Source organism: Mauremys reevesii, linkage group 24 (genome assembly GCF_016161935.1).
Source record: "Mauremys reevesii isolate NIE-2019 linkage group 24, ASM1616193v1, whole genome shotgun sequence".
Classification (NCBI taxonomy): domain Eukaryota; kingdom Metazoa; phylum Chordata; order Testudines; family Geoemydidae; genus Mauremys; species Mauremys reevesii.
The window spans coordinates 1,950,164-1,961,362 of NC_052646.1; the positions used below are offsets into that span (position 1 = coordinate 1,950,164).

The 11,199-nt window shown below is 45.5% G+C and overlaps 1 protein-coding gene across 1 annotated transcript; it reads right to left on the reverse strand.

The window, feature by feature from the left end:
- Positions 1-9,711: 9,711 nt before the first annotated feature.
- On the reverse strand, positions 9,712-10,311 carry LOC120390475 (keratin-associated protein 5-1-like). Its single transcript, XM_039513184.1, has one exon. It carries the CDS (start codon positions 10,309-10,311, stop codon positions 9,712-9,714), a length of 600 nt encoding a protein of 199 aa, XP_039369118.1.
- Between the last annotated feature and the right edge of the window lie 888 nt (positions 10,312-11,199).

Here is an 11,199-nt window from a genome sequence, read left to right on the forward strand (position 1 = left end):
CATGACAAGATGAACCTCCACTACTATGGCAAGAAGACCCTCCGCTGTGGCAAGATGATCCTCCACCATGGCAAGAGGATCCTCCGCTCCCATGGCAAGAGGACCCACTGCTGTGGCAGCGGTCTTGTTTGTGGCACTGGTCTTTCTCCTGGCGGGAGCACATCTTTCTGTAGCTTGGGTAACCCTGAAAGAAAGAGACAGCCATCCCTCACTGCGTGCCAACACAAGAGGAACCTTTGTGGAGATCCCACTTCCTTCCAGCGCAGGATACACAAGAAGTTGCTTTATGAAATATTGAATGGAGAAGCCAGGAGGCTTTTCAGCCTGAAAGTTTTGATCCCCAAGGAGGAGATGAGAAGTTATCTAAGAGGCTCCCATCTCACCCATCCCATCCCCTAGTAGAGAGATAAATAGATAATGCTAGTACCACATAGACAAGCTTCTCTCCCTTTCTTCTATAGCACCATAATGCTGTCTGCTCTTCCCTTTGGGCATCGCAATATTGAGCAGATTCCCCACAACAAGGGGCCCAGATTAGAAGTGAAAAGGCTCAAGTAATCAGTGAGAAGTTGGTGTGCACAATTAGAGCCCAGGGCCAGATTCAGTGCACCACATCCTCAGCCGGTGTCTAATGACACCGATCCATTCAAATGTAGCCCCTTATATTTTTTCCAGTTATTATTTTTATTTATTTGTCCTGTATTATCGCTGAGGTCCCCTATTATCGCCCAAGGCCCCAGGGTGCTAGGTGCTGTGCAACCACAGAACACAAACATGGTCCCTTCTCTGAAGAGCTTTGCAATCTAGGTAGAAGACAAGGTACGGGGAGTGGCTATAATGGATGTGGAGCATAAGGTAACAATGCAAAAATATTGGTCAGGATGAAGTTTTCCAGCTGAAACTACAAATAATGTTATTTTCCATTAATAGCCAAAGAGAATCAGCATAATCGGACTTACCCTATTCACCAGCAGGAACGTGTGAAGGGAACTGAAGTGAAGTGAGTGAAGAGCACTGGGGTCCCAGATGTTTTATACTGTATCTTATCTATCTGTCCAGAAGTGAGACACAACCTGGCAATGGTGACTCGTTTGTTTATCATCTCAAGCCTGTGCTAATTACTCAAAATATTGCTCTGCTGGTTTGACTCATGGTTCTGTAGGTAGTTCAATAGCTCTCCCGTATGCCCGGTTTTTACTCATTGCTCCATGAACTTGTCAATTCCACCCACACCTGGTGTGACAAACAGGCAGGCGTAAGGAATAAAGGAGGTGCTGTTTGGATTTGGGTTTGCTATAACTCATTGATCTGGTTGTCCAACCCCCTGAATGTTAGGAAAGTTCAGATACTGTGATGATGGGCATTAATTTAAATTCATAAGTTACACAGAAGGAGTTAGGGAGATAGGCAGAATCAGCTGACATGTCTGTTAATTAAAAGAAACAAACAAAGAACCCAAAGAGCTGGTGTTAGTTTATATCAGCGATGATGAAGAGCTTAGGGCTGTGTAAGAGAATGTTAAGTATGTAAGCAGGTTATGGAACTGATGTTTCATTTTGCAATCTCACATTAATGTGATTAAAGGGGTGTTATGATAAATAGTTGCCCAATGGATGGTATTACAGGATGACAGTATTTATATACACGGTAATAGCTAGGAATGTAGAACCAGATTTTTAAAGGTATTTAAAGGTATTCCATGGGAACTTTGGTGCCTAAATCCCTTTAAAAATCTGGGCTTTAGAGAACTTTCCCCTCTGGAAGTGCTTGATGAGAGAGACACAACCTGGGAATGGTACAAAGAGTCCTGTGGCACCTTATAGACTAGCTGACGTATTGGAGCATGAGCTTTCGTGGGTGAATCCCCACTTCGGACGTGGGCAGCATTCAGACTACAGGTGTAAGACCATTCATATTGCCCTGCCCCTGACCTTTCTCATCCCACCATAGAACACTTTTTAATAGAATTACTGGCATGACTGATACGATTGCTATCAGGGAACCTGAACTTTAAGCGCTAAATGACCAGCTGTTTAACAGGGCCCAGCAGCTCTGCGCACTAGCACAAGGAAGGAGCAGAAGACAGGGACATACTCAACTAATTTTGAATTTGGCCACAACAATCCAACTAACACCCCAGAGTCTTTTGAGAGCTGTATTAAATTCTACGGGGTGTAATTCCCCCCATGTGCTGAGGATGTGCATGGACCCACATAACATTGGTAATCCACTTCAACTCGAAAATAGGGCATGAGTGCGAACGGGTTGGAATCTACGTCACCCCCTCACTTACAGAATGAGGTTTTTTCCCCTCCATGCCAGCTGGGGCAGGTAAAGTGTCTTGAGTCGGCTATTGTCTCCAAGTGAACCAACCTAATACTTTTAGATGAAATAATGGAGACGTGTGATTTTTAGATCCAGGCTCTATCCCAGCTGACGACCCACCCAATGGCGTCGGCGTAAGTGACAATCCCAGTATTGGCTCCACGTAGACCACGTAGAGGCTCTCTGCATCCTTCAGTGACCGCCCGAACTCTGGCACCTTCAAGGCAACAGCACCTTCTAGCAACACGCTGGGGCCCCGCTTTGGAATTGAACTCAGGAGGACAGCAGTGGAAGGCAACTAGTGATTCTGGTTGCTTCCATTTTAGGGTGTCCCATTTGAGACACCTTAAAGAGGCTAGATTTTCAGAGGGAGGCAGCTCAGCCACTTGCTAAAAACTGGGCTCCTTTCAGGTGTCTCACGCTGAGCACCCCAACATGGTGGCATGCCAAGTCACTGAGTGATGGGAAGGTAATCCAATGGGAAAGGTCTTTTGGGACCATTTTGTCTTTTCTTATTGGTGGGGCGGATCAGGTCTGTGGTTTTGTTGAGAAAGGATTTGAGGCAGATCCAGCTTGGGAAAAAAAAAACCAATTCCAGGTTGTGAGTGGGTGAAAGAGATAAAGGAAGGATTAAGGCAGTGAGTGTGGGCAGATGATAGGGTCTGAGAGCGTGAGGAGCAGGTCATGCATGTTGAGTTGGTCATGGGTGTGTCAAGCCTTGAAAGGCTTGAAAGGGCGGAATGCCAGTCAAATTAATCTCTGTTGTACCTCCGCTGAAGCCAATGGGTCAAATTCCCCATTGGTGTAAACTGGTTCAGCTCTGGCACTGTGTCGACTTACATCAGCAGAGATATTGGCCCGATGTTGTTATAAGAGGAATTAAATTGACCCAGCGGGTTTAAGCTAGTGAAGGGAATTAGGGATGGTGGGATATGATCAGAGAGACATGGGAGGATGGTGCTTCTAACTGCGGCAGGTCGGATAAACTGGAAAAGGATGGAATCCATAAGGTCAGAGGTCACAAGTTACAGAGTGAAGACAGCACCAGAGATGTACCAGTTTGCTAAGTAACCAATGAGCATTTGCTGCACAGGAGCCAAGGTTTTAAACTCACCTTTTTTGTTTGCTGTGTGGTAGAAACTTAATCCAAATGGACAGGAACATAAATCTTTTGGTAGGAGAGGGTCCTGGTCTACGGTAGGAGATTCATTCATCTCCACACACAAAGGGGCTTTGACAGCTCACGCTCAGACTTTTCATCTGGCTAATTCTCTTTGAAATATCCTTCCCGTTCTGTATTGGCCCAAGATTGGAGCAAACCCTACCAATGATGTTCTCTGAATTCTCACGTCTCTCCGTGCCTCAGTTCCCCATCTCTAAAATAGGGATAATATAATACTTCCTTTCTCCCAGCCTTGGTCTGTTTGGTCTATTTCAATTGTAAGCTCTTTATGTATGTACGCACAGTGCCCAGCACAGTGGGCCCTGATCAGATTTGGGGTCTGTAGTTGTTGCTTGAATATAAATAATAACACAGCTTAACCAGGAAATCACAGAATGAGAGAGATTCACAGGGAGTGTCATTAGATCGTTTCTAAGAGTGAAAAAAACAGAAAATCAGGATCTGCCTGTTGATATTTCACAAACAGCAAAAGAGTCGACATTAATTTGAATAAATTACTTGTGATGGATCCTTCACTTAGCTCTAATTATACCTTAGCATATCCTCGTCAGGATGACACATGTTTATTACATCTGCCAGCGTATATGTCAGACACACGAGGATTGTCAGCCATTGGGATGAAAATCTCCATCGAATCTTAAGATTAAACCTGAAGCATCTTTTGACTTATTGTAGAAAAGTATTACAATAGTACTGAGGTGGGCAAAGATAAAAAATGTTGCATTTGAGAATGTCAGCTGATGGGCTTTGGTAATTACTGTGTATGAATATAATACTGAGCACTGGATATGTTGCCATACACAGGCACCGACTTTCCAAAGTGCTGGGGGTGGGGGGTGCTTGACCCCCTGGCTCTGCCCCAGGCCCCACTCCCACCTGCCTCTTCCCATCCCGCTCCACCCCCACCATGCCTCTTCCTGCCCAGTTCCGCCCCTCTCAATAGCATGTGCTGCATCTCCACTCCTCCCCCCAAGCCTCTGGCACACCGTGAAACAGCTGATTACAGCGGATGGGAGGCACAGGGAGGGAAGGGGAGGCGCTGATTGGCAGGGCCTGACGATGGGCAGGAGGTGCTGGGGGGCGGGGGAGGTGCTGATAGGGGGGCTGCCGGAGGGTGCTCAGCACCCACCATTTTTTTCCCGTGGGTGCTCCAGCCCTGGAGCACCCACAGCGTCGGCGCCTATGTTGCCATATATTCACAGAGTCTTCGATTCACAGATTCTAAGTCCAGAAAGGGTGGTCCAATCTTGTCAGCGATGTGGGCCTCGTGTGTTGTTGTGAAGCACCTCCCTGGGCCATGCAGCGTGACCTCCCATGCACTGTACGTATGAGGCCATGCCATGCAGAAGATGCCATTTTGTCTCCACATGTGGGTTGTTTTCTCACTGCGCAGGTGCTCTCTGTTCTGGGCAGCTGCTGCTGGGTGATTGGATGCCTTGGGGGCTGGATTGGCCCATGAGTCGGCACTTGGGCCACTTTCTTGTCTGACCCCCTGTGTACACAGGCTGTAGAATTGTTGGCATGTTTTAAGGCATAGCACCTAGTTTATCTTGGGTGGTGCAAGAGCGCTTAGCAAGCAACAGCAGATACATTCCTAGAGGAGTTCCAAAGAGATGCACCACTTGACCCAATGGTCTTGATTCTCCTCTCCCATGACCATATTTTACACTGTGTCACTCAGCTGACATCACCCAATTTACACTGATCAGAATCAAACCTTCTGGGTGAAATTCACACCTGTGCAGCACAAGACCTATATGCACCTCTTAAGTCCTCAAAATTGGGTTGAAGTGGGTCAAAGGCCTGCTACTGGAACAAACACAGAGTGAGTGGGTATTTATTTTAGGGATGACAGATTGTTGGAGATATGCTGATCTTGTAGAACTGGAAGGGACTCTGAAGGGTCATTGAGTCCAGCCCCCTGCCTTCACTAGCAGGACCAAGTACTGATTTTGCCCCAGATCCCTAAGTGGCCCCCTCAAGGATTGAACTCATAACCCTGGGTTTAGCAGGCCAATGCTCAAACCAGTGAGTTATCCTTCCCCCTCACAATGTAGTATTGGAGCTCCCTTTGTATTACGGGTGATAACTCCCAGCACATGCGAACCCTCCTGTTTCTCTGGCAGTCAGAGCTAAGGGCATGAACCAACATGACTCCATTGAAGACAATGGGCCAGTCTCTTAGCTGGTGTGAATTGGCTTAGCTCTGCTGAAGTCAGTGGACTGGCACCAGTTTACATTGGCTCAGGATGTGGCCAGAAGTATTGCTTGTTTTAGCTCATGCAGTAGAGGCTCATGCACTAAGCTTCAGACATCTTAGGTTCAATCCTGCCAGCCGACAAAAAAGGTCAGCCAGTGTTGCATTGGGGGCAGGACGGATAGCTCAGTGGTTTGAGCATTGGCTTGCTTAAACCCAGGGTTGTGAGTTTAATCCTTCAGGGGGCCACCCAGGGCTCTGGGGCAAAAATCAATACTTGGTCCTGCTAGTGTAGGCAGGGGGCTGGACTTGATGACATTTCAAGGTCCCTTCCACTTCTAGGAGATAGGTATATCTCTATTTATTATTATTATAGCTGGTGAATGAAAAAACCTTACAAAATCACAGCCAAGTTTCATAGAAACACAGGCCAGGAAAGATCTTCTGAGTCATCAAGTCCCATTTCTGCTACTGCAGGCCACTCTGTCACACAATCCCATCTACACATTTAACAAACTCCAGCTTAAAACTAGTGAAGTTGCTTGCCAAGCAACTGCCTTTCTCTTTGCCCATTTCACTGAGTTTTAACATGGTGTGTTAATTTTCCCATTGCAACCCTCCCTGCCCCTCCCCAGATCTTTCCAGACCTGCTTACGCCTGGGGAATAGGTTCTCCTCTTTCCAGATACCAGCTACCATTTTAAGCATCTGGCAACTATAAAACATCATGGGTCCTGTAGGTGGCAGTGTGGATTGGGTGACCCGGAATGAGCCACAGTGGATCATCTGGGAATTTCCCTCCCCTAGATCCCCATCGTTCTCACAGATCAGTCATATCAATAATGACTGTTCTTATTTGTTGGATGCTGTCAGTGGGCTCTGTGTCATAAAAGATACAGAAGTAGAAACAGTTCCTGCTCCAAGGATCTGATGATCTAAGACTTTGGGGAAGATTATTTTGGAGATTCCTGGATTATAAAGCCAGCAGGGACAATTCGATCATCTAATCTGACCTCCTGCATGACACAGGCCCGAGAATCCCACCCAGTGACAGCAGAACCTCAGAGTTGCGAACACTCAGAAATGGAGGTTGTTCGTAACTCGGAAATGTTCGTAACGTTGAACGAAACTTTCTGGTGGTTCTTTCAAAAGTTTACCATTGACTATTGACTTAATGCAGCTCTGAAACTTTACTATGCAGAAGACAAATGCTGCTTTTAACCATCTTAATTTAAATGAAACAAGCACTGAAACAGTTTCCTTACCTTGTCAAATCTTTTTTGTTGAACTTTCCCTTTTTTAAAAGTAGTTTATGGTTAGGGGTATGAACGGCTTCCGTATGAGGAGAGATTAATAAGATGGGGACTTTTCAGCTTGGAAAAGGGACGACTAAGGGGGGGATATGATAGAGGTCTATAAAATCATGACTGATATGGAAAAAGTAAATAAGGAAGTGTTATTTATTCCTTCTCATAACACAAGAACTAGGGGTCACCAAATTAAATTAATAGGCAGCAGATTTAAAACAAACAAGAGGAAGTATTTTTTCATGCAACGCACAGTCAACCTGTGGAACTCTTTGCCAGAGGATGCTGTGAAGGCCAAGACTATAACAGGGTAGAAAAAAGAACTAGATACATTCACGGAGGATAGGTCCATCAATGGCTACTAGCTAGGATGGGCAGGGATGATGTCCCCAGTGGCTGTTTGCCAGAAGCTGGGAATGGGCGACAGGGGATGGATCACTTGATGATTCCCTGTTCTGTTCATTCCCTCTGGGGCACCTGGCACTGGTCACTGTCGGCAGACAGGACACTGGGCTAGATGCACCCTTGGTCTGACCCAGTAGGGCCGTTCTTGTGTGAACACCGTACTGTACTGTATTTGCTTTTGTTGTTGACTTTGCTGCTGCCTGATTGTGTACTTCCGTTTCCAAATGAGGTGTGTGGTTGACTGGTCAATTCATAACTGTGGTGTACGGAACTCTTGAGGTTCTCCACAGTCCCTGCAGCAGAGGTTGCTGCTGGCTTGATAAATGATCTTTAATGCAGCCAAGTGACCTCACATGGGAAACACCCAGCTCTGAGAATATGTGTGTTTGCACCTGGGCCAAATCCCAGCCTTCATACTCATCTGGTCCAATAAAAGTTATTGTCTCACTCACCTTTGTCTCTCTCATAGAAGAGTTCTCCAAGCAGGCTGGGTGTAGCTTTAGGATTCTGGCCAAGTTCCAGGCTAATTAGGTTACATCCTCTGTGCCTAATTTTTCCAGGCAGGCTCTATTGCACATGGCACAGGATTTTTCACTTGCTGGGTGAACTATGTTGGTGGGCCTAGTAATCCGTATGCATAGCTGTATATTAGGTGGAATTACTGATGTTAGAGATCTGTGCTATCGGATCACAGCATCTGTTCTTTGTGGGACACCACCCATACTCTCCCACTGAAAAGCTACTTGTTTTACTAATTACTGAGTCCCCTTGCTAGACCTTTCTTCACAATTTATTCTTAGCATACGGCTTTTGGGTGGCCTTAAAAGAAGAATGAAAAACATGCAGCCAGATCTCCAGCTGGTGTGATATGGCCTTAGCAGAAGTCAATGGAGTTACCTTGTTTTACCACAGCTGAGGATCCTGACCAATGTCTCCGAAGTCTGGATTATTTAATATGGTCTCTGTGCCTTCAAAGCATATCCCTGTTCTATTGTTAAAGAACGTTCGTAGAATTTTTTCTGTACCACGCCACTCTGAAAAGGTGCAATGGTATCTGTATAGGCCTGTGCTGTATCTGTATAGGTCAACTTCCAGTGAACTGAATGCAAATCCTACCTTTGTCTTGTTCAGGAATTCTAAATCTGACTGCAGTGGTCACGGAACAGGACTTGACAAAATGGGGGAAAAGAGAAACTGCATTTTTACCAGGACTAAGATAGAAATTCCTGAAATAATGGGCTGAGTAATTATCTATCTATCTATCTATCTATCTATCTATCTATCTATCTATCTATCTATCTATCTATCTATCTATCTATCTATCTATCTATCTATCTATCTATCTATCTATCCCCATACACCCCATCTATCTATCTATCTATCCCCATACACCCCATCTATCTATCTATCTATCTATCTATCTATCTATCTATCTATCTATCTATCTATCTATCTATCCCCATACACCCCATCTATCTATCTATCTATCTATCTATCTATCTATCTATCTATCTATCTATCTATCTATCTATCTGATGAATGGAATGGAATGGATTCTTCATAGGACATTTTAATTCCTTGCTTTCCTATGAAATTTATTCCCAAGACAGCTAACATTCCTTTGACTGAATAATGATTTTTTCCCTCTGGCTAGTAAATAGCACTGTAGACAAATAATTTTGTATGGCCAGATCCTCACATGGTATGAATTGGCCCTGCTGCTCTGAAGTATATGGTGCAATGCCAGTTTACACCAGCTGAGGAACTAGACCTTTCAGTTCTAAGCAGATTGGTGCTCTATAGCCATTTCTGCATCGAAGAGGACAAAAATATTCCAAAAAGGAAAGGTTATAGTGGAAATAAATGAGATGAGAAACACCAAGACAATGGAATGCTCATAAATTGTAAGTTTTATTGTCTTAATGTCTACAAGTGGACAGCGAAGTGGGAAGATAGTGGGTGAAATTATCCCAGCAGAAAATATTTGACATTGCATAGCCTGAGAATATAAATGATTCATCAGAAACAGCCCTTAATGATAAAATTTCACACTTATACAGTGGGTTACCTCTTCAAAGCGCATTACAAGCATGAACTGGTTATAATAATCAAAACAAGAGAGAAAGTGCAACTTGTGACTGAAACAAGTCATGCCAAGCTGTAGAAATGTAAGGCAACGTCATGAGAGCAGGAGATTCATTGCTGTTACTTGTAGCTGTCACTTCAGCTGTGTGCTGGAATTTTGCAGACTTGATTTTGCAGCTGTTGACTTAGAAGATGCTTTGCCCTTGGTATTCAGCACTTCTGCACTGGAAGGCAGCACTGTTGCACTGGAGGGCAGCACTTCTGCACTGGAGGGCAGCACTTTTGCACTGGAGGGCAGCACTTTTGCACTGGAGGGCAGCACTGTTGCACTGGAGGGCAGCACTTCTGCACTGGAAGGCAGCACTGTTGCACATGTTGTTTTGGCTTCACATAAATTGGTGTACTATGGCATCCTCCAGAGGTACCGTGGCATGACGATCCAGAACCGTGGCATGACGATCCAGAACCGTGGCATGACGATCCAGAACCGTGGCATGACGGCTCAGAACAGACACACCGCCCATGGCATCCTCCGGAGGATCCATGGAAGTACGATGGCCTCCTAACACAGCCGTGGCCTCCACTGCCGTGGCACGACCCCGACGACCCATGGCAATTCTCAGCACAGCCCGATCGTCGATACCCATAGCATCGGTAATCATGGGCTTCCCTGGGCCTGCCACCACTGCAGCAGCAGGTGCTATAAGCATAGGTGAAGGGGGTGCGTCGAGTGTCCAGCCAGGAACCTGCAGGGTCGTACCAGGTGGAGTTCAAGTTGTAGTAGGATTCCCTTCCAGAAGAGTAAATCATTCTGCAGCTGAGGTGAAGCTGAAAGAAACAGACCACATGGGATAAGTCCTTGAATTTCCATTTATTCTCCTCAGATAGAAGTCCCTGCTTGTATACCCCACACACGGGCCAGTGGTTCGTAACTTGAAAGCCTTCAATCCAAGGGTGATATCAACACCCCCATCCGGGGAATGGCCAGCCTGTTCCAAGATGCCCTCTCTAGGTTTACACTGAAATGGATTTCCCCAGACATATGCAGCTGGGGATCAGAATCAGCCATAGGGCAATATGCCAATTCTCCCCCATGCAAACTTGTTGGAGCTCTCTTCTCGAGCCAGCGCCATGGTGCTCTCACCGCTCAGCTCCTCATCCTTCAGCTCCTAATCATTTATCCTTAGAACCCATTACGCATTCTGCACCCTGCCTCGGAGACACACATGCCCTTCGCATTTGCATATGGACCCAGCTACACAAGTAAAATGTGGCTCTAGCATTCCAGCCCAGGCACAGGGAACTTTAGACTCTGAGCTGGAGACAAAAAAAAAACGTTAAAGATATTTTTAATGAGCGGCAAAGAGAATCAGTATAATCTGACTTACCCTATTGACCAACAAGGACCGGTGAGAAGATGTGAAGCTGTGTGTGTCAGGAGCATTGGGATGCAAGAGTTTTTATATGGTTCGGTGCTCTCTTTCAAATGAGATACCCCAGGGGAGTGAGCACTTAATTATTACAATCAAAACAACCCCACGTGTGTTTGCGGTTCCCGATGTCTGATGTGGCTAGTTTTTTAATTATATTTGATCAGCAATATTTTTTGAATAGTGTAGATGATCACAGCATTTGAGTTGCATAATTCTCAAATAAACTGCGTGAGGCAGATGAGAAGGTATTTATTTCTCCACAGAA